General features: G+C 37.2%; 1 protein-coding gene across 1 annotated transcript in view; it reads right to left on the reverse strand.

Annotated features, from left to right (window-relative positions):
• The window catches only part of MYO16 (myosin XVI), a 358267-nt gene that overhangs the window by 31249 nt on the left and 299258 nt on the right, over positions 1-27760 (reverse strand). The window contains 5 exon segments of the mRNA XM_056502322.1: positions 3731-4933; positions 6757-7064; positions 8882-9128; positions 14551-14647; positions 26636-26738. Of these exon segments, the coding sequence (XP_056358297.1) occupies positions 3731-4933; positions 6757-7064; positions 8882-9128; positions 14551-14647; positions 26636-26738 (1958 nt within the window).

A 27760-nucleotide genomic window follows, 5' to 3' on the forward strand; every position in this document is an offset into this window, starting at 1 on the left:
ACTCAGGCTAAGATAAAATCATAGTTGCTTGGCTCCTTCCCCTTCAGAATCTACATGAATACTCTGCCAATCTAAGCATGGGTGATTGGTTAGGATTTATTCTACCTTTTGTTCTGAAGGTTAAATGATTCCCCTTTGCATGGAATAATTTAATATCAACTGTACCAATTAAGAGAAATAACATCACGACCTAGCAAAATCCGAGTACCATTCCTCCACACTGAGGAACAGAAAAATTCTGTGCTTGCTTATAAATATTTAATATGAAATGCTTAAACATGTGATTGTCTCTTCCTTATATAAGAATGTCTTATATGCTGAACAGTCAAAAATATTTGGATATCGTGCTAAGGAGTGCTGCTCTGTGATTAAAGGATTGAATTCTTCATGAGGTCTAGCTTCAAATCTCAGGTCCTGCCTATTTGAGTAGGGGCTCTGCACATGACCATTCAATTTCAATCTGTCTTGCAAACTAAAGTTTTCACTTCCAGAAATCACAGAGAATAGAAAAGATTTGTGTGTGTGTGTGTGTGTGTGTGTGTGTGTGTATGTGTGTATTGTCACTTATCTTCAGTCAAGTCTCATTTTATATGGAGTAAAAACAAACCCTGTGTAACAATACAGCTGCACTTTCAATAACACTATCCAACCTCCAAGAAATCACCTTATCTAGGTTCTCACCAGCTTTGTTTTATTTGAACTATAAGCTCTGCAGAGCAAAAAACTTCTCTTGTTACATGTGAAATATTTTGCATGAAATTGCATACTATATGATCCTGATCAGTGTTTGAACCAGCAGGGGCTAGTGTTGTATTAAAAAAAATAGGCCAGAGTCAACCACCAAGAAAAGAAAGTTGTTGCCACTTGATTTTTTTTTTTGTTGTTGCCCTACTGAAAGACAATGCTCTCAGTTCAATTCACAATAACTCTCCAGCACATCAGAAAACCACAAATGTGTTCTGTCATTCTGGACAAGCTTTTCTCACAAAGAGGTCAGGAGCCAAAAGGACCTAAGTGTTCTCAGGCCTTGAAATTACTCCTCCAGGCGAGGGAGGCATGCTGGGGGATCTGTCTGTATTGCTTTTATATTGGCAAGGAGGCTTTCATCTCCAAGGCTGCTGATCCCTGATTCCCATAGGTAACTCTCCATGACTTCAAAATGGCCCACAAATTTACTTTCTCCTTTTAGTTAAAACTGTTGATAGGTTTCAACTTCTGGAAAGAAAGGAAACTGCACATTATACAGAGCTGTTCTAGGCCATGTGTTCAACTTTAATGAAATTCTATTGAGTTTTGTTTTTTCACCATATCATTGGCGATAAATAAAATGCTACAAATTGTAAAAAGAGAGAGGGGAGCTTTCTAGGAACTTAATATGCATTAGGCAAGAGGTGATAAAAATATCAGAAGGTAGTATATGACAACTTCTAGTTTTATACAACTTGTAAAGAGTCAGGTCTGATGACTGCCATCTTATTGCTTTGCATTAAAGATTAAATAATTTTTTTCCAGCTGTTACCCTAGAAAATAGACCAACACATGAAGTGCATAAAAAGGGGCAAATTGTAAAAACACATGCATATAGTCACTTGTATTTCTTAGTTACTTTCAATCCATCTACTTATCATTGAACTATTCATATGTAACTGCACTTAGTATACAGTAGTTTCCTAGCTCATAAAATATTGATTCATGTTTTTTATCGTATATCTTTCTTGAACTTTGATCTTTCATACTTAGTGCTCCCTTGATGAAATATTTAAAAGTACATTTTCCATGTGAAAGGTAAATTTAGAGGTTTTATGGTACCTTCTGTTAATGCACTAGCTTCAACCCACATGAGACCCAAGTTGAACTCTGTCTTGGTCACATTTAGTTGATGATTGCATTTTCAAAAATCTTCCATTCCAAAGCAACTTTTATTTTAAAGTAAAGGTTATTTTTTTTTTTGACTGGGCTGGAGTGGCCTACAAGACTTTCTCACCAGGTACACAGAGAGAGACCTGAGAAGATACAGCCAAAGAACTAACTTTAATAGTTACTTCCCAGCAGATAAAAATGTATAAACTATATGATAAACCAACACTCCCAGCTGAAAACAAACAAAATCAACCACAAACCCAACAAAAAACCCACAGGAAACATTCTACATATATTTATAGGCAGTGAATATTATTGAGTAATTTTTTCAAAGCAAGAAAAACTACTACAATAACTCCTTTACCAATTTAATCAGTTCAAATACTTGGCATAAGAAAAAACATTCTCTTGAGGCTGAGAACTGATGAAGTCTCAGTTCATAGCTCAGTCAACATACAAGATTGAATTCAGCATACAAGAACAAGCCAGGTCCAGCTAAATCTTTTTCAGGGTCTGGGGGACTCACAAGGGTTCTGTCCACCATAGCTTCTCTGACAGCTGAATATCTCGTCTCCACCTAGACACTAACTTTCATGAAGCTTGTAGAAACTCAGTCAATTTTTTAACAACCTCCTTGTTATATTTGGTTGAAAGCAATTTTGGCTGGAGGCTGCCCAGGTTCTTAGGAATAGAGATGTAGGGTGACAGACAGACAGACACACGTACACAGCAAGAACAAACACCTTCTTCTGTTACAGTATAACTGTGTAAATTAGGATATGATACTAAAATCAATGAAGCAGTAGGGATTTAAGAAAATGGACAATGAATGGCAAGAGAATCCATCCTGTTCTCTAGAGGATTGTTTTGTATTTCAAAAGTACAATTTGGGCTTCTTCCTAAGGAGGTGGCACATCACCAGGCCAATGGAAGTACATCTACACCAAGGCATGTAGCATGGGCAACAGGTAGTGCTGGAAGACACTGTGCAGCTGGAAAACTGTGATATAGTCAAAATCATGGAAAGTGTTAGTTTTGCAGCTGGACTCAATGATCTTAATGTTCTTTTCAAACCAAAGTAATTATATGATTCTGTATTGCCTGATTTGAATACGCTGCACACAGTTCTTGATTAAGACAAGCTGTTGGGACAGATAGAACTGAAGAAGCAGAGATAACAATCTGAAGATTTTCCCACTCTAAACTAGAAATTCACAAAATTTTGGGTTTAGGAGATGCTATGGGGAGAAAATTCTATATAAAATATACTGAATATTTTCAATAGGAAACTTTTTTTAAATCAAAAAAGTAATGCAAAGACTGGAGTCAGTGTTGCTATTGAGATGCAGAGCCAGGATTTGGTTTAACTTTTAAAATATTGTTCACTGCATGACTCTCTGTCCAAGCATTATTTAGGGGAACAATAAAGACTGTATCACCAAATATAGAATTTCATGGAAATTAAATTATCAAACTTTAAAAGACAGTCTTCAAAGTAAAGCACATCTACCAGCCACTTAGCCATATATTTAATTCAAAATATTTTTATAGTTTTATAACATAAACTAATTTTTCACACAATGTAACATCTGTGTTTATTTTACTAGAACAGCTGGAATGTTAAAAGAACATTCAAACTTGCGTCATACAAACATTTTGGTAAAAGTTCATATCTCAGGCTAAACCTGAAGACATATAGTTTTGATATGTAATTTATATTCTATAAGTGTTTCCAAGAGACCTTTAAAAAAAACCCCAAGCCAATCAAGGTTTTCATTCTGTATTTTTGCCCACTTTATCAGTTTCCAAGGTAAGAAAGTTTTGATGCAGAAAAAAATCCACAAAACAGAAGCACAGAGAACTGTCTTACCTTCTGGCTCCCTGATCTTACGTCCTGCTGCAGATTTCCGTAGCACACTCCTTCCTGAGTTGAACAAGCTAGTTAACTCATCAAGGGGACTGGTCAATGACCTTGAGTTTGTAGGGCTGTATGGAAATGAAGATGATGAATTTGAGTTCAACTTCCTGTGATCTGCTCTTGCCACCTTTGGGGAGTACGGAAGTTTGGAGAATGGAGAAGACGAGCATCCAAGCTGAGCAGGATTGGGTCTCTGAGGTACTTTTGACAGATCTGAATTTGCACCTGCCTTCCCTGCATTAATCAGAAAACCAGCACAAGTCTCTGGAGGAGATGCAAAATGTGTGGAAGCCCGGTAGGAAGCGGGAGGTGGTACAGGAGGAGGGGGTGGTGGCAGTGGAGGAGGTGGTGTGGAAGGAGGAGTCACTTTGGTGGAAACACTGAACACAATCAGGCCTGGAGATACTGGTCTTTCATTCTCCCCTTTCTGGCCTTTGGAGTACTGGGGTGATAATGGACTTGAGCCTTCTGACTGCACAGGGTATTTTAGGTTGGTTTCCAAAACAGGAAGCTTTTTGACCTCTAGTGGTGTTAAAGGTGACTCATCAGAAGCAGGTGAACATGTGACAGGGGTGGGAGGGAATACAAGAAGTGGTGGTCTGTGGGGAAGCAAGTTGGGGAAAGGGGCTGGAATGTCACAGGAGTCTTTATAGATCAAGGCTGCTTGACTGTTTCCATCCAATGTTCCATCCTCAACGTTAACATTTTTTTTGCTTTCAAACAACAGAGGAGGAGATCCAGTCACCACTGGAATTATTCCATTACCATTGCTTCCTTCCTCTGGTAGAAAATACTTCATTTCTTCATATACAGACTCTCCTTGTTCTGGACTCTCTGCTTCAGCAGAGCTGCTTTTCACTGCATTCCCTACCATTTCAATATAGACAGGCTCATTTTCCTCCTCTTCTTGTGACATAAAGAGATTCAACACGCCGTGTTGTGGTCCATCAGTAGAAGCTGCTCTCTGTACTGTCACAGTGTCATAGACACCTGGTTTAACTACTGTGCTTGCTTTTTTTGCATCCCCGGGCTTTTGGCCAGGTATTTCTTCATAAGAGCCACTAAGTTTTGTATTTGGACTTCGCTTTGGTTTTCTGGGAGGTATTTTTTTCATGGTACTATAGTCATCACTGTGTGGTCTTGGACGGGTCAGTACTAGGAAAGTGAAAAAGGTCTGTGTTATTACAAGTTAAATTCAGTTTTTTCTTAGACTGGTCTAGTACTTTAAGCCCTCAAATGTTGTCCATTTAGTTCTACAATGAGCAGCAGTCACAAACACAGGACTCCAAGCAAAAGCATATATACTTCTGGGAATAAAATGCAGCTACCCAACCACAGGCCTTTGCTACCTGGGCATATAACCTACTTTGGTAATCTCTACTGCCACTAAAAGATGAGAACTCACGCCTAAGGAAATATATTTTGAATCCAAATGTGCACTGCAAGGTCTGTAACACATGGAAATATGTGCTTGTTTCTCCTTTTGCTCCAAGGGATAGTGGCATGTTTTCAGCTAGGAGTGCTACTTATGTGCTACACATATGTGATTGCCAGTAACTGAAATACCCCTCTTTTCTGTAATATCTATAAAACTCTAATTATAGGATGATATTATGCCCCTCTCTTCTTTTGTACTGCAGGTGTGGAAATAATTTATAACTTTAGGGAATCCCATAGCCTAAGGGCAAATCCCCAAGTGAGTCTACATTTAACTAAACTAGATGTCTCTTCATAGCCTCCAGGCACATATGTAGTGAAGAGAATAGATACCTAGATGATTGGTCTTTTAAGATCAAAATTAGATGCTATAAATCAGAGCTGGTTTTGGACAAAGACTCAGGAAACTGAGTTAATTCATAGAAAATGAGTATATAGCAGAGAAACTTGCACTATTGTTTCACACATATAAGAACTCCAAAATTGTTTTGTGAGTATATGTAAACATTGTTAAGACCACACATATATTTATAAATTGCTGTTCTTTCAAAACATCTCTGCTAGAACTTCTTGGTTAAATCAATAATCTTTTACAGATTTGGACACAGAATGATTAAATTATTATAGACCTCCTTGAGCCATGCTGGTTTAAAAGTATGTTGGGAATAGTTAATTTCTCCTTATATAGAGCTTCAATGGGCAAGAAAGAGGTCAAGAAAAATGGAGTTTCACCTAATGAACTGGACATGAGAACAGTAATTATTTTGAGAGAGGGAGCTGCAAAGATTTCTATCCATTGTATGCCAGGACTAGGGAGTCATAGAGAGCTTTAAACCCAATCTGAAGGAATTTCCCTGATAAACCTTGAGGATGATTTACACAAAACATGACAAGTTTATCAGGCTTATCAAGGAAAGCAGAATGCATTCCCTTCCTTCATCATCTACCTATTCATTTCAAAGGTAAAGGAGAATAAAGCAAGTGAACTGAAAACCATGCTGTGTGCACCATAATGCACTGAGACATTTTGGGACACTTGCAGCACTTTCCTTCTGAACAAAAATCACTGTAAGCAAATTATGGCAAAAAAAACCCCAAAAACCCCAAACAAACAAACACTGGATGCATAACTTCTTCATGTGAGCATAGAGAAAAAGAAAGAGAAAGTTTAATGTTTAAATTGGTGAAATTCAAGATTTGAGCATTCTGTTTTAGTGCTGCAAGATATTCTAACAGTTTAAAAGGTGAAATAAAATGATCAGTGGGGTAGAATAGCTCGTGTTGACAGATTACTTGTTTATAGAGAGATTTCTACAAATCGGTTTTGATTGTTGACAAACTGGGCAATTAGAACACATGAGTATTATTCGCTGATTTGGGAGCAAATGACAAATTGGCTAATTTTATTTACTGCCACTGAAATATTTCAAGGAAGCAGGAGCTCTCAAAGGCATTTGACTGTGTTTAAAAGGATCAAAGCGAGAAGAATAAATCAATAACTCAGAGCAACATTCGCGCCCGTCTCTGCCTTTGTGTCTAACCTTCATTAGCGGTTTCCTTAGAAGCTGCCGACAAGCAAGCACTCACAGCCTCGTACGAGGCGCTCAGTCGTGTGTTGGGGTCCCTCTTTGGTTTGGGAGGAGGCTGTTTCCTTGGTGATGGCAGGCTATTGCTGTCATCCATGCTGAAAACAGAGTGCAGGGAGGGGGATCTGATGGACGGCCCAGCCGCAGAGTGCACCAAGCCATCCACTGCCATGGGGACAGGCACAGAGCTGGAGTGGAAGTGCTTAGACGCTCGACAGCCGGCAAAGCTGTCCTCAGAGACCTTCCCACCCTTCTCTTCAGCTCTGAAAACACAGAAAAGGGCCCCAGATGCATTATTCAAGCAATAACAATGAACCTGTTCATGCAAATGTAACAACAGCTTTTTCGTAAACAATCTCACAACTCCCCTGCTGTGTCGAGGGGATGTGTGTAGTAATCTTCTGACAAACAAATCCAGATCAAGCTGCTAGCTTTCTTCCATTTCCTGTTCCATGATAAATCAGGGCACTGGCCCTTTTTCACACAAATGCAGCCTTGCTTAAGCAGACTCATATTGTTGACCAGACATTCACTGAATGAATTGTTCACACTTTGATTGCTACACACAATCAAAAGCTGGGTTTTTAATCTGAATGATAATTTCTGGGAAATCCATTTTAATAGAAAGTTACTGAGGCAGCAAATGCTGAGCCTTTATCATTATTTTCTAAAAAGACAGCTATAAATTCTATTTAGATAATGCAAATCTTTAAAATATTAGATGATCTTTTTAACCAGCTACATTGGCTGCTTGAGCAATTCCTATCCCTATGTCTTCCCTATGTCTTCCAGTTTAAACTTAATTATTAGTTATTACTTTTAATAATAATTTTTATTATTATGATGTTATGTTTAGTTATGTTTCAATTACAATTCAGTTTTATAATTTTTTCCTATTTGAATATATATTGAGAAACAACCTTCCAGCTGCTTCTGACAAATTGATTTTTAACAAAAATTCTTCTAAGATTTTATGCCTCCAAGAATCAAAACATTGAGACCTTTTTAACTTAGAGTAGTAATGTATTTGATAGAAGATGTCTATACTGCCATTTTCCAAACAAATCCCCAAGCATTTGTCTTTTTAAATTGTATTTCTGCATGGCAAATCACCAGCAGAGCTGAAATTCATGCACAGGATATAGCCAGCTGCCCATGTAGTAAATGAAATAGCAAAAGATGAAAGCATGGTGCTCAGTGGATAATTTGTTTTCACTGTAATGTTTAATTACAGTCTTTCCTACAAAGGCATTTCCTCCAATATGTAATCACTGGGATATTTGAAGCTAATTAAGCAGATGCACTGCCATTTTCACTTTTATTAAAGTCACTGACAAAAGCAATGATAGCAAAGGGAGCTGTTCTGGATGAAAATTAAGTTCCTATGGAAAAATAAACATTTATATGTCCAGCAAGTTATAGACACATTCTTTCTATTGAGACATACCGATTAACTGCAAATGCTACATTTGCCCATTCAGCTAAGAGAGAAATCAGGGATTCAGTTCCTAGAGAAGGGATATCCAGCATTTACTGGATTTATAAAATAGGTGCTCCTGAAAACTCTGATGTAAGTTAAAAAAACCCAAATTTTGCCTATTTCAAAATACAAGCATCTTCCTCACAATCAATCTACTTGTTTCAGTGAGAAATCAGGATGTCTTAGTCTGGACTTCGCTGTATTTTAAGTTTCCTAGCTGTTTTCATTACTTTGACAATTTCTCAGTGTATGCATTTTAAGTCAGAGGAGTTATTTTTTTTTTGCTTGTTCGGTTTGATGAAGTTAAACTATAATCTATTCATCACAGAATTAGAAGTATTTTTATAAAAAATAAGTGTCTCAGAGACTTGAATAAGTTCCTCCAGGCTGAGTGTCCCCTGAATATGATACAGCAGTCTCCTAAAGTTTCTAGACTTAATTATCTGATATACAGGGAAAAAATATGATGCTGATTTGGGATGAGCATATACATGAGATCCATCTTGCAATCCCTAAGTCACTTCTATGGTTTCCTAAGCAGGGAAGGAATTCCCCACAACTGAAGAGCCTCATTAATTCTTCACAGCAGGTGTTTCTCACCTTTTGGGGCCTTCTTCTGGCCTGTTTCTAGGCTCTCCCTTTTCCCTGTGGCAAGCAGCATTCATCTCGTTGCGGAGCCGGTCGTTCTCCCGAGCGATGTCAGAGGCATTTTGAATCACCAAGTCGTCGTATGTTTTCAATCCCATGTCCTCAGCATTCTGCAAGAAGCTTTTGATTGAGGTGACCTCTTGCTGCTTGATGGTCATCTTCTGTAGCAAGCGCTGGCGAGCGAGAAATCCTCTTACAACTACCATAGTGGAAGGAGAAAATATGGACCAATGAAAGACATCTAACTGGGGAATTAACTTAATATCTGTGCTCATGATTACAGCAGAACTGTGTGTTCTGCTGTAAACATGAGAAAACCAAGTTCAGTCAGTATCTTATACAAATTAGGAAAGAAATTTGATGGCATATAAATAACATAGTGAAATGGAACTCTTTCTGTTTTCTACTGCCACTGCTTAAAACAATGTAGCGACAGTAAATTCATAAATTTGAGCTATCAGAACACAAAATGTTTATTTTCACTGAATGCTATTTTTTATTAGATTACAACATAGATGTAATAAAATGTATACATCTTACATATATATAATGTAAGAAGCATACATAGATGTATGCTACAGATTGTGAAAGCATCCATTTACACTGCAAAGGTCAAAAGATAGTTTGTTTCAAAATAAAAGCCTGGATAAATTAATTGCAGTGAATGCTGTAGGAATTAAATGATTGCTGCTGGCTAGCTTTAAAAAATGCTGTAATTATTTCAATTTTCAATGGGGTACCTAATACCCCATCAAAATCTAAATCAACACAAGATTTTTTTTTGTTATACTTAAAGACCTTTTACTGCTCATTTCCTTTCAGCTAAAACAATTAGATTACTAAATGCAAATTTCTTAAATGTATCTGTCACATCATATCTGCATTTTTCAGTTAAAAGTTTTCATCTACATTGCATCAGCTTCATGTAACTATTAGACTTTTTCTTCATGCTCTTTGTCAGCTTTATGCTGGGAAAAGATTTTAGTGTATCTCCTGTAATAGCTTCCCTATGTATGTACCCTTATTACAACAAATCCTACCCAAATGCCACCCACTATCCTGGATTTTCTGAAGTACAGTTGAACAGAAACCCAAGGCACAGGGGCCTTTGTGCCCATAATAAATTGGGCACCATTTTAATGCCAGTGCCTGCAACAGGTGGTGTCAATATTCTCTGAACCTGTTTTGGCTTAGAAGGAAGAAATGTGCTAAGTGAAAGCACTGTGTTTGTGTGGGTGTTTGTTTGGTCTTTTTTTTAATTCCACAAGATTATGTTTCTTTCCAGATCTAGAACCACTGCTGTGTATCTCACAGGGAAGAACCTGTTTTAGAATTATTTGTCTGGTGCCTTAAATGCTCTTGGTTTTCATCACTTTACATGTGTCAAGACCAGGTCAAACTTCATCATTGCTTGTTATGGTCACTCTCTTTTTGGTCAACTGAAAGTTTTTCATCAGTGAAGTCAGCAGACAACAAGCCTGCGTAAGATGTTTGTTTCAGTTTGGGGGAAGATACTGAGAATGTTGATTGCAGCACAAAAAAGTTAAAATGCATTAGGTATTTAAAACAACATAGTTAAATTTCAGATTTAAGATCACTGCAGAACAACATTAAATGATGAAACACCAAGCTGAAATAATTTAAAGGAAAAATGTCAACAGAGAAAGACACAATTAGTCTTCTCTGAATATAAAATGTCATTGAACAGAATAAACAGATAAAGCATAGGGTAATGTAAGGTACTCTTGATCATCTTCTAGTGCCTTGTTTAGACACTAAAAAAAGATTCATTTTTCAGAGATGCTCAGTGCCCAGCTGGTAAGATATAAGAAAGGCTAATGCTAACATACTGATACTGCTTATATCCAAAATTCACTGGGTTTGAAAACCTTCAAATTGAGATACTTTGGAATAATTTCTAATAATTATTTATAATGGACAGCTTTGAAGGTTTATACTTTTATACTCACAACCAATCAATGCCTTTAAAATTGGATTCCATAAAATCTGACTTCTGAAACATTAATACACTTCCCCAATTTACTTGAAAAGGAAACTAATAGTACAATTTTTGTTGACAATTTTATAAGAGCATTCATAATAGAGATGATACTGAGTCTCAATCTAAGGGTTACTGTTGCAAAAATAATTAATACATGCATAGAATATTATCAGAGTTCACTGCTCAAAAGATAAAAAAATTTGAAAGAGCTTACTGAAAAAAATGCTTTTTCCTAAAGTATTTTCTTTAAACCTACCTTCTGCAGAGCAAAAATAATTAAACATAAAATCCTGGATGACATTGAAAAAAAAAATCTGTATTTTAAAGTAACATCTTTACAAGAGTCTGTGTGTCTGTATGTGCTTTTAACTTAAACAACAACAACAACAAAAAAAAAAAAAAAAAAAAAGGAAAAATAAAAAAAGACTGGTAACACCACCAAGGTTGGTTAAAATAAAGAAATTAAGAGATTAGTTCTCTGATAGGATTGTTAGCAGGCATAAATTAGCATTTTAGAGTAGCCTGCTAGAATGGTCCTGTAAAATGATACCCAGTAGAGCTAATTGTAACATTTAGAGAATGTGCAGCTACTCTGAATTATGCACTTTCACCAAAATGAAGAAGAGACATTCAACAAAGCTTCATTAGGAAGGTTTGGCAGATAGACATTCCTCTTTTTTTCACACATTTTTGTGAACTGAGTAGTTCAGGTTTTTCATGAAATGATAGATATTTCTCCACACTTCCTTCTCTATGAGAACATTTAAAAGATTTTGGTTTTGGCTAAACACAGAAGAATTTTATAACCTAAAAAGCTGCTGTGAAATGAAACTGTCAGCTCCTAGACTTTATTGCTTAGTTTCATCTACTACTGCTGGGTACTGGGTACTATGATTGCCTGGTGAATTTGCTCCTCATTTATGTAGATCTAAAATAATTCCCACTTATGCAAATTAAAATAATTGTGGTTAGTACCCACAGGGCAGAAAAATAACTAGTACTTTATAGTTCATCTAAGGATGAGGATTAGAATAATCAAAATTCCAGTAGACCATGGATCTGGGTTATGTGAGAAATTTATTAACTATTGTGTATAGGATATATTCAAGTTAATTCCTGATCTACACAAACTCTGATGGAAGAATTTCAGCATGGTTGCCCTTCCTCTGAGTACAAACAATTTTCACAGTGATTCAGGTCAAAAAGTATCATATGTAGTCCTCACACCTGCAGAAAAAAATATGAAAGTCTCTAAACTCACATTTTTAAGTAAAAGTGTTTCTACACATGCTTTCACTTCAGTTTGACCCCTTTCTTTGCTTGTGTAAGATAAGTTTCAGGATACCAGAAAGATATCTTATCTGGTTTGCTTTGTTTTGAGGGTTTTCCCCCAAATCTAGAAGAAGGGATTGCTGGTTAGATTTGATGTAAAAAGAATTGATAGTAATTTTGGGCAAGACCTGTTTCCCCTTAAAGCTAAGCTCTTATCTAGGTATATGATGCTACATTTAAAGCCTGATAAAGAAATCAGAATCACAGAATCAGAATATCCTGAATTCAAAGGTACCCACAAGGATGATCAAAGTCCAACTCTTAGCCCTGCACAGGACACCCCAAGAGTCACACCCTGTGCCTGAAAGCATTGTCCAAATGCATCGTGAACTGTGTCAGCCTTGATGCTGTGACCACTTCCCTGGGAAGCCTGTTCCAGTGCCCAAAAAGCCTCAAAGTTTCAGGACAATCCCTTGGGTCTTGTCACTGGTCACCAGTGAGATCAGTGTCTGCCCCACCACTTCCCCTCATGAGAAAGCTGTAGGCTGGTTTGAGATCTTCCCTCAGTCTTCTCCAGACTAATCAGGCCAAGCGACTTCAGCCACTTCTTGTACAGGACCCTTCACCATTTTCATAGCACTCCTTTGGATGTTTTTTAACAGCTTTACTTTTTGTTCTATTGTGACTATTGACTTGTTGGCTATTATTCAGTATGTTTTCAGGAGATATCTACCTTCCAAAGTCCTCTGTGTGTAAAGGGGCGAGGGGATAAAAGTGCATTGGGAGTGACATCATTACTCACTAAGCATCACTGTGTCAGTGTAAATATATGGATACCAATTTTAGGATAACAGAAGAACAATCTGCTGGTACCCTATTGATTCCAAATCTGCCAGAGCTCTTTGGCATGCTAATTCCACGAGTTTACAATTGCACCTGTTTGCAAAAGGCAGCTTCTTCCATGAGCTAATTCGGCACGAGGTTGATGTCTAACTACTGCTTACTCATCCAAGTTCCTGATTTTCTCAGGTTTCCCAGATCATAAAAAGCATGCAGATAAGCCATAGCTTTAAACTCACACTTTTGGCAAAATTACTTTTCAAGTTACTCTAATTCAGGAGGATAGAAGCAAAACAAAAAAAAATATTTTGTAAGGAGACAAGAAGCCCTATTATCTTCATTCTTCAGGTGGACTCTGGTGATCTGTTCTCTTCTGCAAAACATGGACATATCTGAGAATGTTTTAAATTTTAGTGTAGGGTTCTATTGAAGCAGTCTGTTTACAAACTGGGTTCTGAAAGGTAAAGATTTCCTTTCTTTGATAAATCAGCATAAGAAGGGAAAGAGGATAAACTGTTGTTGCTTTTCAAAAATTTCATAAATAAAATAGGGTGATCTGCATTAAAAAATCATGCCCAAGTTATAAACTCAGCTGAACTGTGGTGTCTGTTACCTGTCATTCTCCACATTCATTTCTGAACTGTTACCATTTGGATGTCACTTGCTTCAGGTTTTGTCTTGACTTCCTCTTTTTCACTACATGTTTACAGTGAGGAACAGATAATTAGAATGAAAGGGGTTTATAATTCTTAAGTCTGCAATATTATGTGTCTGACAAAAAGATTAGATTTCTGTCTTTTTAATTTCCTTTAAATAGGTGAAAATGTGAACTGTTGCAGACATTGCAGACTGTTGCAGCAAATTAGGTAAATAATGAATGGTATGAAGGAAGCTTCTTCAAACAAAGCAATATTCATATTTTCAGCAGTTATTTAAGACTTTGATAGGAAATGGAGCATAAGTAACAGGAAATCAGGAGGCAGTGGATAGTACCTCCTTTTAAAAACATGCCAAAAAATGTCAGTGACCTTAGGAAAGAAGCAGGCATAAAATGGGAAAAACACCTAGACATAAAAAAGTAGCAGTCAAATAAGAAAAGTAGTAAGAAAAGGTGAAAAACAAGGACAACTAAACACACTAACTTATTAGCTTTGTTTTTAGTATTTTTATATTTAAAAATATTTCAAATTTGTATCACTGTCACAATATTTGATATACAAAAAGAAAGTAAAGGTGATATTAATGCCTTGAAAAACTCACTGAACTTACTCTAAGAAAAAAATATTCAAGATTCTCTAAGCTTTCATTACAGTCAAGAATTTGTCACAAAATTTTGTTTGACAGACAGAAAGTGTAAGAATCACCAATGCTAATATAATCTAAAAAATCTGTGTATATCTGTAGGGAAATACATAAAATATAGCAACTATTCAAGGTGGTTAGCTATGCAATATTCTGTTCCATGTACAAAGCAACAGCTCAGGAATACTTGTTTTGTGACTGTTACCTTTTTGGCAGGTTATAATTTTCTTCTGAAGCTGAAGGCACAAATCATTGAGATGGTCAGCTTGCCAGTACTTAAGAAACACTTTTCGGACTCCTATCTAGAATATAAACAGCAGAGAAATCATCAACAAATAAGGCCAAAACAATGGTAAATAGAGATAGCATGTCAGCAATCCTGAAAAGGGTTGAAATAAAATCTGCAATTTAGGAACAGTACAATGCCAATTCTTCAACAGAAATACAGTTATCACTTGGTTGAATAAAAGATGTATTTGTAAAGGATGAACAAGCTGTTAGACAGACAGTTCCACTTCAGTTCCAAAAATATCCAGAACAAATAGTACAATCTTCAAGTTAAATACAAGTTGGGAAAAAAAGCATTCTGAATCTAATTACTCTCATGTGTTAGACAACATAATAGAAAATAAGGTTTAGCTCTTACAAAGCAGAGGGGTGTGTGCATGGAGAAAGGTGACAAGACAAATCCATGTGGAACAGAAAATGCTGTGAGATAGCTGCCATTTGTGGAACAGGAAGAATTTAGCTGAAATTGGAGGATGGGAGAAATTCACTGTCATTACTGACAATGATTCCTAATATCCTAATTATCAATACTAGTTCCCAGCCTTGCTTACTGAAGCTGTGCTGTGGATCTCCTTTCAGAATCAAAGTCAGAGGGACTCACTTGTGAAAAATAATCTCCTAAGTATTGATTCTGGTGTTGTGCAATATCTGGGTTTAATTCATCTAGCTCTTGAAGTAACAACCATTAAAGGCTCTCACTCCTTTAGAGAAAAATTTAGCTTGTTATACCAAAAAGAAAACACCTTTCTTTTGATACCTTCTGAACAAGCTGAAACAGTCCTATAAATTTCTGTATTGTCTTCAAAAGCATTCCTTTCCAACAGACTTCAAAAACCACATACAACCTAGCAACTCTAAAACCAGCAAGTAACTGGGAAAAAACCCCAAGCAACAAACTGATCATTTTCTCAGGAATTTTGTAGAAGTAACTTCCTTCACTTCATAAAATTAAAAGGAACAGTGCCAGAAAACTGTGCTACCCTAGAAGATTCTAGATTTTGTGCAACCATTAATTTTTTATGGCTAATAGGCATACTGATTAATACAAGTCTGGCTAAAATTGCAGAAATTAATTTCAACTTGTTTGTCTCCAGCTTACAGGCTCACTCACTTCTCACTGAACCAATCTGCTCCTCTGGTGTTTTTTACTTTAGATCTGGGAGACAAGTATCTGGAGGGTTAATTGCACACTCTTCCAAACAGCTCTTAATCCAAACACTGTCAGATGTACATCCTGATAGTGCTGGACGACAGAAAGCCAGGACTAAACTCCATTGACTCAATTCAGAAATGATTGTGGCACATTGTTGTCCCTTGACTTCCCTCCTCTCTACTGTAGAGAGCAACTATTTTGAATCAAATGTTTTTAAAAGTCTGTAATCCTGAAGTTTGAGCTAACAATGATGGTGCAATTGTTAGTCTTAGTTAAAATCAGATGCATTCAAATGGCAAAACTGGAATGCTTTCTAATTTTTTCTCTTAGTATGTCTTTTCCCAATAAAGTAGTCCCTTTTGAATTATAGCCAAGTGTGTAGAAGTAGGTGATAAAAAAGATGTTTTACTTTTCTCACCATTGTAGAAACTCAGAAATAGGGAATAGGCTTTCTTTGTATGGGGGTTAATCTGAGGCAATCTCCCTGGGATCCAATTGTGCAGTCACATGCCACTCTTAGGGACCTACTCTCATCTTCATTTTCTTGACTGATGACTTCTAACAAAATTTTTACTTTTCTTCCTCAGCTTTCAAAATTCTATATTCACCCTTTGCTCATTGAAGAGTTTTTTTCCCATCCATCTTGTCAAACCACATCCTGAACCTGTGTTATTACTAGTTTTGGCTACTAATATCTTCATTGTCTTACTTACATTGCTTAAATACATAATTATTCTGTTAAAAAAATAACTGAATTATTATTCATATGGTTAACTGTAATTAAATTATCATGTGGTTATTATAATTACCATTTCATCTGAACAGCTTTCAGAAAAATCCTGAGAACAAATACTTAATAAAATTACATTCCTCTACTCTGATGAAATTTTCTCTTTATACTCCACCTTTCCTTTCTGCAAATGCTTTACATCACACACTTTTCCCCCCTCCTGTCTCAGGCCTATGCCATTTCATCCAATTTTTCCTTATTTCTGTCTTTTGTCCTTAATTACTCAGAGTCTTGGCTTCTCCCCTCACTACAGCAATACTGATACTCTGACAGTAGAAAAGGGGGGTGAAGAGTTGCACTTTCAAACCTTAAAAAGGCTCTTCTTACTAGTAATGCCCATGGCAAAATAAACAACCCCATTCTCAATTAATCTCATAACTGACACACTGGTTTGTCACATATAGGCTATATTTCAAATGTGTAACTTGACTGAACAATGCAATTTATTGTGCAGGGTGTAGTCACAAAATCACAGTCAAGGCAACTGCTGAAGCTTATGTTGGTATAGCCACATGTGTCTGGCACTGCATCACAAAGCTATCTAGGGGACATGCAAAGCCTTACTGCTCTTTTCTCTCATCCTGCACCCTAGGAACAAGATAAATGGAGCTATTGTGGCATCACTTATGCTATGAACTTCATTAGTAGGAGCCTGCTACAATTTTCAAGTGAATGAAGAAATACAAATTGCCAATACAAATCCATTTTTACATTCAGACAAAAGCTATTTATAGATTTTTACATCATATGCCAGGTCTACAGAGAGTAGAGCTCTAGACAGAAGCAGAAACTGCTATTACATGTTTGATTATGTTAGTACAGATAGAAATCTTGTTGCTTAGTCTTTGAGTTAAATCTGAGAGCCTCTAAGGCTGACCAAGAGAGCAAGATAGTCTCAATGCTCTCTTTATAGTTCTGGTGTTCAGTGAGAGCAATAATGCTGAAAAATGTTGGAATTTCACATGTCACATATCAAAACAGTTTTTGAGGCTGCCACCTGTCTTCATTCTGGTCTCTTCTTTAAGCACAAAATGTTTCCTGTTTGCCTAGGGAAAAAAAGGTTCAAATGTTCCTCCACTAAAACACTCACTTTTCAATATTTTTTCTGGACTACAAAGTGCTCTCATCTGAGTCTGAAATTTTAATGTCATTCAGACTCCTGTAAAAGTAAACCATCTGTGAATTACAGTTCATAGTTATTTTAATTAGAAAAGCATTAGAGTTTAAAATGTTGTTTTTCAAAATGACACATTTTTCAAAGACTAAATAAAATTGTCATTGATGACTACCAAAGCTTCAATTGCTGCCACAGACCAGCTTTTTTTTTTTTTTTTTTTTTTTTTTTTTTGTCCTGGAAGAAATGGGAGGGAATTGTTCTTTCTCTTTCTCTTTTTCCTTCGTCTATTTTCTTTTTTTTTTTCTCTCTTTTTTTTATATTTTTTTTTTTTAATTTTGCAGAAAAGGTGTAGGACGTAGAAGTACAGACATTCAAAACTATGGAATGGATGCTGAGATGCTGTGTAGGTGGCATGGAGGCAGTATTAGCTCATGCTTAATAGGTGTCAAGGGAATCTGTAAAGCTGTTCTTTAGTTTAAAAAAGGCAATTTGTGGGAGTGCTGTGTGTTTCTGGCAGTACTTTCAAAATAGCTACCTACAAAAGACACAGAACTATAGTCTAATGATATTTTACACAATGACATACATTTTCACAGAGCATTAATGAAATTTAGAAAAAAAGCCTTAATACTATTGTAAAATGTGTCTTTTTGCAGTGTACATGTCTATAAAGATATTATAATGAAAAATACAGGGCACTGGTTTTTAAGGACTGAAATTTTATTTTTCAAGGTTTACTCTCTCTGCTTTGCTTCATAGATTTTAAAAGTGCTTCTTTGTCTCCACAAACTAGTGACATTGCACTGTGGTACATACTGAATAAACCTACATTTTAGCACAGTTTATTTATGGCCTTAGTATAAAGTGTGAGAGTAATCTGGTGTTCAAGCAAGTGACATCAAGCATTTGTAAATGTTTTTGTCAGGAGCTGGACTTCAGGGAAAAAGCTGCCATTCAGGTCTCTGGGAAAGGGCAGAATAATGGTCACTCCTTTTCCCTAAACTGCACAAACCTCACAGCTCTTAGTACTTGTGAGGGACCATGAAGAACTGCCTTAGAGGAAAGGAAGTGATCAGGCAAATAAGATGCATGTAAGAAACACTCAGTAGGGAAAACCCTACCCCAGTTTTATCTCATGGGATCTTGACATTTACCAGACAGCACCAAAATGTGGTGGTATATCCTCCTCCCCACCTCCTCCCCAGGCCTGCTCTGTGATCTCATTCCTAACCTGAGCCAAACCACTCATTCACAACACAGAAAAAACTACAGAAAGGGTCCCTTGGCAAGGATGAGAAATGCAGGCAGCAGGTGGCAGGGAGAGCAATGGCACACAGAGGAAGCCCCAAGGCAGGAGACTGGAAAACTAATCACAAACAAATAAGGGATGAAGACTGGGAGCAAATATGAAGCAAACTATCTAGAAAAGTGTCAAGAGGCAGGTGAGGTGAGAAAGGAGAGAGGGAGAGGAAGAATGGAATCCAGATCTCAGATGCAAAAGATATCATAAAGAAAATTGAGTTAGCAAGACTAGAAATCCTAAGTAAAACCTGAAAGGTGGATGGAGATAGGAAGGAATACATTCTAGAGGAAAAATTACGTATTTTTCACAGAAATATCAACTAAAAATAGAGCTTTGTGTTGAAAGAGTGAGAGCTTGTGAGCATCCTGAGATCAAAGTCAACCATCTGTCCTATTCTCTGCCTGAAGGGAAGCATGGATCTATCTAGTGTGGCACAAAGTCACTGAGAAAGCTTGTGGGCAGTGCCTGGCCCAGGCCAGTCCTTTGGGAGTACTGGTGAGGTCAAAAGTCACTCTCTAGTGGTTTCTGCAACTAGACAATTATTGCAATATGCAATGGAGTGACAAGATGAAACAAAAAAATGATGGGACAATATCTTTTTACTGATATAATCCAAAGCATGAGGGAAAATAATTGCTTGTGTTCTAACAATTTCAGTTAGTATGAACCCCCTCACCCCCTGGGATTTTGTTTTTTAATTGCCTAAAATAAAGTTGACTTTTTAAAGTGAGATATTCAAAACAAACAGGAAATTGACTTCAGTTAAAATTACTAAATAAAAAAGGAATGAACTAGCATAAAATTTATGAGCTCTAAAGTTTTCCTACTTGAGGGAAAGAAAAAAGTTAAGAATTCCTTATATATTAGATTGTTTGCAAAGTACTCCAGTACTTCAGCATAGCAGGTACAAAGCAATTTTTATAGCATGACCACTTTAATTTTAAGCCAAAATAAACTGTTCTGTTTAAAAAATAACCTAAAAGATTAACTAAGCATAAAATTTACATATGTGTGATTTAATACACTTCTGCTCATTCCTCTGATTTAATCATATGCCACTTATGTTCTACATTCTGCTATTTAATCATAAATATACTTTTTCCCAAAAAGGACCATAGTGTGCTAATATTATGTACTGGTACATTGAAATTTAAAAATACTTAAAGACAGCTCTATCAAATCAAATAAATGAAACACCCATAGAACAGTGAAAAACATGATTTTGTCTCTGACTGGTAAGAGCTGTGGATCTGATCCTGTTTTCCCTTTGCAGTTCTGGAAGTGTCAGAAGAATGTGAAATCTCTAAATGGCTTTCTGGGATTTCTCCATATTGAAGGCTTATTCTCTGTTTCAACACTCATGACTGCAAGTTTGATAATACAGCTCCACAGTGGCAAAGATCATTTCTCCACAAACACTGCTGGCTCCTGAAACAGCTTCAGCAATGTTTGTAGTTGTGAAAGTGTGAACTGGCACTAACACAGCATCTATCTCAAGCAACTACCTCATTTGGAGCTTTATTAACTGACTGTCCTGTACTGCTTATTTCATACCTGATGAGTCTTTGGATCATCCAATTAGAGACTTAAGATTTGTCTTGTTTTATGACAAATGAGTGATCTCTTGTGTTCAGAATTTAAAGCTACTGATAAGAAGGAATCACTGTGGGTTAGAGGAAGCAGGCTAAATATTGGAAAGGTAAGATAAGACAAAGCTGATATTAGAAGTTTTTAAGGATTGCTATCATTTAACCAGATAAGCATTTCTAGCAGTCAAAGGCTGAAATATTCACTTTCAGTGAAGTCTGAACTTTGGAGTGCATGCATTTAACAGATGCACTTTATAGTAGAAGCAAATTAAATTGATGTTTCCTTTTTTTTTCTGGTATGGTACTAGTTTGCATTTCAGCAAGCTCCATCTGAAGTAACTCAGAAGGGTTAACTGCAGACTACTGACCTTAGTTAAACAAAATGTAGAGCTCCAAGTTTTGATGAGAAAGCTCAGTAAGCTATGAGCTAACTCTTTTTTATTGAATTTATATTTGCAAGCTTAACAGGGTGAGGAATGATAATCCAAACAAATGAAAGTTTCCTTATGTCAGTAAAAAGAGCCAAGGACTGTTGGTGCCCATGCTTCTCCCAAAGCATGATAATGTTTGCAAATTAAGTCATACCATTGGGACAGTAGGTTTTTGCTTAGCTAATGCATTACTGTGTGACAATAAATGAACACAGCACTGAAAATGAGGATTTCCTAATATAAAGACCTTCACTTATTCTGGGGGACAGGAGATTCTTCTGCTTTACATGGACCAGTCAGTACTTCTGCTCAATTTAACTCTAAAGGTACTAAATATCACCTCACTGACTCCTCCAGGGGTTAAACAAGTCTATTTCTTTCTCTCTGCCTGGAGTAGAAATGGCTTGTTTTGATTTAGCAATCTGATTTTCTCTTACATCAGATGTGCTTAAAAGTCACAGCAAGTAGCCAAGCTTGTAGTGATCAAGTATATATTTAAGCTGAAAGAATACCTTATCAAGACTGCACACAGAGTCAAGATGCAAAAATTGCCTTTCATTAGTAGCTCTGCACTTTCATAATTCCAGTATTTAAGTGCATGACTGAAACTGCATGGTATGTCAGCTTCAATGAAACCACTATTTTATTGTCCTAGTTTAGTTATCTCCAGCTCAGCTTACCCAAAGAACAACAATATTTTATAAAGCTATCAACACTTCTGTCCTTATGTGATGAAAAACAAGTTGGCAGGGAAGACCAGCCAGGCTGAATAGGGAGCTTTTGCTGGAAATCAGAGAAAAAAGACAGTTTTCAACCTTTGGAAGAAGGGCCAGGCAACATAGGAAGAGTACAAGGATGTCACTAGATCATGTAGAAAAAAGGCAAAAGCTCAGCTAGATCTCAATCTGGCCAACAGGGAAAGATAATAAAAATAGTTGCTATAAATGCATTAACAACAGGCCCAAGAAAAATCTCCATCCTTTTTATCCTTTTTTTGGATGAAAACAGGAAAAGGCAGAGGTATTTAATGCCCTCCTTGCCTCAGTCTTCAACAGAAAGATTAGCTATTTTCATGGCAACCTGAGCTGGTAGACAGGGCCGGGGAACAGAATAGACTCCTTGTGACCCAAGAGGAAGTATTAAGTGACCTATTGTCCCAGTCAGACACCCAGAGGCACTGGATGGGGTTGATCTGGGGCACTGAAGAAGCTGGTGGAAGAGTTCACTCTGGCCTCCTCCATCATTTATCATCACTCTGGCTAACCAGGGAGGTCCCAGACAACAGGAGCTTGGCCAATGTGATGCCCATCTACAATAAGGGCCTGAAGGAAGATTTGGGAAACTACAGGCCTGTCTGACCACAGTCCCAGGGAAGATTATGCCACCATGCAGCACTTACAGGACAATCAGGGCATTACACCCAGCAGGGATTTCGAAAAGGCAGGTCCTGCCTTACCAACTTGATCTTGTTCCATAACCAGGTGACCAGTCTAGTGGATAAAGGAAAGGCTGTTTTTCTACCTGGACTTCAGTAAATCTTTGATACTGTCTGCCACATTCTCCTGGAAAAGCTTGGACAGGTGCAGTTTTTGCTGCATTAAAAACTGGCTGGACATCTGGGTCCAAAGAGTGGTGGTGACTGTGGCTGGTTCCACATCCAGCTGGTGACCAGTCACTAGTGGGGTTCCCCAAGGGGCCAATATTGTCTCAGTATTGGGGCAGTCCTGTTTAATGTCTTCATCAATGGTTTGGGTTGAGTTACTCCCAGTAAGTTTGCAGTTGACACCAAGTTGGCTGGAGTGTTGGTCTGCTAGGAGGCAGAAAGGCTCTGCAGAGGGATCTGGACAGGCTGGAGCAATGGGCCAAGACCCATTTAACCTTTCAGGCTTGGGTCAGAATGGCTGGAAAGTGGCCCAGCAGGAAAGGACCTGGGGATGCTGGTTGAAAGCTGGATGAACGTGAGTCAGTGTGAGCCCAGATGGCCAAAAAGGCCAAGGGCAGCTGAGGGAGCTTCCATTGTTTAGCCTGGAAAAAAGGAGGCTCAGGGAGGACCTTATCACTCTACAGCTACAATGAAAGGGGGTTGTAGAAGGGTGGGGGTCTGCCTCTCCCCCAGAAAACTGGTGACAGGACAAGAGGAAATGGCCTCAAACTGTGCTAGAGAAGGTTCAGATTGGACATTAAGAAGAATTTTTTCACTGTAAGGGTGATGAAGTATTGGGACAGGTTGGTCAGGGAGATGGTGTAGTCACCATACCTGGCAGTGCTCAAGAAACAATTCACATGCTACTTAGTGCTTATGGTCTAGTTAATGTGGTGGTGTTGAGTCAAAGATTGAATTCAGTGATGTTGGGGTCTTTTCCAGCCCTAATTATTCTGTGATTCTAACACATAAGCTGGTGAAGAAGCACAAGACATTGGCCACCTAATAGTGTTTGCTCTTATGCTCTGCTAAACAGTAGAAAATAAACCAAAATCAGACCCTGGTGTTGGATCTCCTGCACCTTTTGTCTATTTGAAAACAGACTGCAGTATTTACAGAGAAGAAAGAAAATGTTCTGTGATTAGGGTGTGAGTTTTGTTGTTTTGAAGGTTAATAAAACACTCCTCAAACATAGCTTATGTGAGAAGGAAAAGATAAGATGTCCAGCAGGAAATAAATACAAAGATACCATTTTCTTTACTCATTTTCAGGGGTTTTAATTCAGAACACTTTTCCCTCCCCCAGGTTAATATCACCATTCTCAAAATGGGAGGCTGAGGTACATTATCAGAAGAAAGTTAAATAAGGTATCATCCAGATTCACTCAGCTAAAAAGTCCAGATCTTTCTTTTTCCCCCCTCTGCCCTTGAGGTTATTGGCAACTTCATCTTCTGAGGATGACATATAAGCAGAAGGTTGATTTCAGATCTGTGTTGCATTCTCCTAAATATCATTAGCTTTGATGAGGGTGTTTTAGCCACCTTTTGGTTCATTTTTTCACCTGAGTTTGCAACAGCTCTTTAGGGAAGTGCATGTAATAGTGTTGGGGAAGACAATTTTTTGATTTATTCATGAACTCCTGCAACAAATAGATTTTCAGTTCCAGCAGTGACTCATTTGAAGTAGTTACTGCTGGCAACAGTGGCTGAATAAACTGGTTATATGTGTAACCCCCTGCTTTTTGGATGATTTTTAGTAATGCACTAGAGATGACTCCTTTCTTCTGAATTTTCTAGCTGACATAATCCTTGCTTCCTAATTCCTTTTTTCTTTCCTTTCTCCTTTTTTCCTCCCTCTTTCTACCTTTTAAATGTTTACTTTTTTCAGAACCCTCTGCTGTAAAAGCATAGAGGAGAGCATCCGTGACAAATGCAGATTGTGTAAGTTTCTTCATTTAGATTGTTATTTAAAGTTCAACTTTCATGATTAATCAAATGAATCAAAAAGATAATTGAGAGAGAGATTATGTGACACAGACATTAGTCACTACTGCTGATTGTTAGGTATGTGGTTTTGAATCACCTATACCAAAATAGGTTGGTACCAAGCTGGTATTCACTGGACATTTAAGAAGTTTGATTTAGAATGAATTTTCTTCTTAAATTTTTACCTACACTTTTCATCTTTCCATTTGTATTTTATACCTCTCTGTGGCTGGAAGAAGGTGTATGGAGAAGGTCATTCATTTTTTCAAACCTTTTTTCTATTGCAGCTTAGTCTGTTCCTATGTGCTTCTTAGTCACTGAGTGACAATGGTGTAACTCTCACTCCCAAAGCCTCCTATTCCATTTAACTTATCAGTGTCTGAAGAATTTTGTGCCTTTCTGGTGTGAAGGATAATGCATTATGCACTGCTGTAGTTTTGCACACCTGGCTTCTCCTAGAGTTAATGAGATTCTGGAGTCAGAACTTCTAAAGTCTGTTTGAGATCACAAGCTTCAGTCCTCTGCATGATAGAAGGATTCTGTTTTGTGATTTCCTTTTAAAATTTTTGTCTTCCTAGGTTTCAAGCTTGTTTTCAAATGCCTGTCACTATAGAATCATTACTCTTGAGCTCTAGGCTCAAGACCAACTACTTTTCTTCTGTGCTGTAAAAATGGTTCTTCTCTGGGGAAATAAACTTCATAGGCATCCTGCTCTGTGTTTCATGACTGGAGCACACTATACAATTACTGTTACACAGCTTTTGTCCAATGTCAAGCTTGTATCCCCATTCTAAAGGTGAGAGGCTCTCTCATCTCCAGGTACTTGTAAACGAAGGTACAGTTTCTAGATGTTAATGATAGGGTTTTTTTTCAATAGGGAACCTTGTGGAAATGATGCCAAACATAGATCAGAGCAAACTTACAACACCTGAGTAGGAAAAGCAAGTCTAGTTTAATATTGTTGTTTTTTTCAGTCTCTTGGTCTTTTCTATTGAGGGAGAGGGGCTATATGAGCCCTCTGCTTTGCTTGGTAGCTTAACTGCATCTTGAAACAGTATTTTGATGAAATAAAAATTTTCTTATGTGTGTGAGTGCAGGTGATTATGTATGTGTGCTCCTAGCCCAGTGGGGACCAACTTTTGTTCCTGTTGTTACTAAGGAATCTGTGCCACTGAGAAATACCCACAGCACATATTCTGACTTAGTTCTTGGTCTTTACAAACAGCTTGCAGAAACTCTTCTGGGCATCCTAATACTTAGAGGTCACACATTAATTAGAAGACTCCATTCTTTAAACAGAAGAAGCCTATAGGAGTGCCCTAACCATTGTCCAATCCCTTCACTTCACAGCTGTCCCTGAAATTGTCTGGAAGCTCTCTTGTGTAATAGATTTCAGTCTTGCTAGGCAGGAAAAAAGCCTGAACCTGAAGCTCACACTGCCTGCAGGAATGCTCTGTATGTGAAGCCATAGAAAGCTTCATTTTTATTTAATAGCTCCTATGCAATGAAACACGCTTTTCTTTTTAAAATGCACATATTAAAGCAATCAGCCCTATTCAATTACAAAGCTATCCAAAGCAGATAACTGAGTACTCTGGACAAGTGGAGTCATCCACCTTGCACTCTTCATACTGGTGAGAATTAACTAAAATATAAATAGGATAAGGAGACAAGATAGAGAGTTGATAATTTCATGTTCAGTGTTTGGTACTTTTTTGGTTTTTTTCTCTAAACTTTACTTGATGTTTGGCAACCTCAGGTTCTCTGCTGTATCTGTGGGTCAGCATGCAGGCACCTACAAATGTACTGACTACCTGGGAAATCCTAATTAGCTGTTTTAAGTCTGCTCTGCTATGACAGTAGAGCATTTAGCACTGGATTTTAAAGAAATAAAATATGTAAGGTTGTTCAGGAGCCATTCAACCACTAAAATGTATATACCAAATACCTTCAAAAAATATGGATAAAAATTTACATAGTGTGCATGGTTAATTGAATCTTTTTTCTTCCCACAAGAATACCCTGATTTTTTTACACAATGATCACAGCTACTCATAAAACCCTGAAAATCAGTTTGATAATTTACCTAAGCATATATTAAATGTCAAAAGAATGCACTGCTGCAAAAGATCTGGTGGCTTGCCACCAATGGAAATGACTCTGCTAGCTTGTTTAAAGAAAGATATTTTAATTGCTTTGTAGATCACAAACCTGCCAGCCTTGTAATTTACACTGCTGAAGAACAAGACGACATCTCTCCTTGGCATTCAACTTCTTCTTCTCTCCTACTGCTGTATCAGCCAGATCTTTATACCTAGAAAAATCAGCAGAAGTAGAGTTACTCTAATGTTGGCCTGGTTGACATCTTTGTAGAAATTGTCAGTTTTCCTTTGACTCTCAAAACTTTGATATCCAAACTGGAAGCTTGGGATTCTGATCAGGGTGAAGAAAACAAGAAGGCAAACCACTCTAAATATTACATATTATTAGACATGACCTTGGTTAATAACAGTGATGTCTAAAACCCAAATTTGTTTCCTGTCAGTTCTTTGGATGCCTCACTGTAAATCAATGCCAAAGGAATGAAAAGCTTCCCCAGTCAAGATCATTGGGATTGAATTGGGTCATTGAAAGGAGGAAAATGTGTTTTCAGTATGTGTCATACTACTCATGCTTCTTGAAGAGAAATACATAAGAAAGTGACACTGACAAAAATTATTTTCATCAGTCTGAAATAAATTTTCATTTTGAACAGAAAGTCATGTAGCAAAGAGACTTCCAGGAACTTGATCAGTTTACACTACTGGAAAGAAGTTCAATTACAGCATTGAGTACCTTCCAAGACAGAAAATGCTGGATATTAAAGGGCTCTTTGATGTACCAGATACAAGTATCAAGGAAGGAAACTTAAGTAATACAAAGTCCAATAAAGTATAAAATTCAAATTTATTTGGACTTATTACATTTATTGTAACTTATTACTAAATGGATTAATTTTATACATCTTAATGCTACATAATATTACTATACTTTATTGGAGGCATTCCTCTGTCTAGATCTGACTGCATGTAATGAGTCAAAAAGGCAGGCTTTGAAAAGGATATACACTTTGTAAACATGTCACATTTGATTAAACTCCCAGTGAAATTGATAAGTTTTGAAGTTTGTATGCTAATTACATTTCCTGACGATTTATTTATTTATTTATTTATTTACTTACTTACTTACTTATTTAACAGCTGAATTCACCTATAACTGCTGCAATCCAAAACTGTGCAGTCTTGGGAGCCCTTGCACACCGTGGAAGGCAAAGCTGCATTGCTAGAATGACTGCAG

The sequence above is a fragment of the Oenanthe melanoleuca genome, chromosome 1, assembly GCF_029582105.1.
Source record: "Oenanthe melanoleuca isolate GR-GAL-2019-014 chromosome 1, OMel1.0, whole genome shotgun sequence".
Classification (NCBI taxonomy): Eukaryota; Metazoa; Chordata; class Aves; order Passeriformes; family Muscicapidae; genus Oenanthe; species Oenanthe melanoleuca.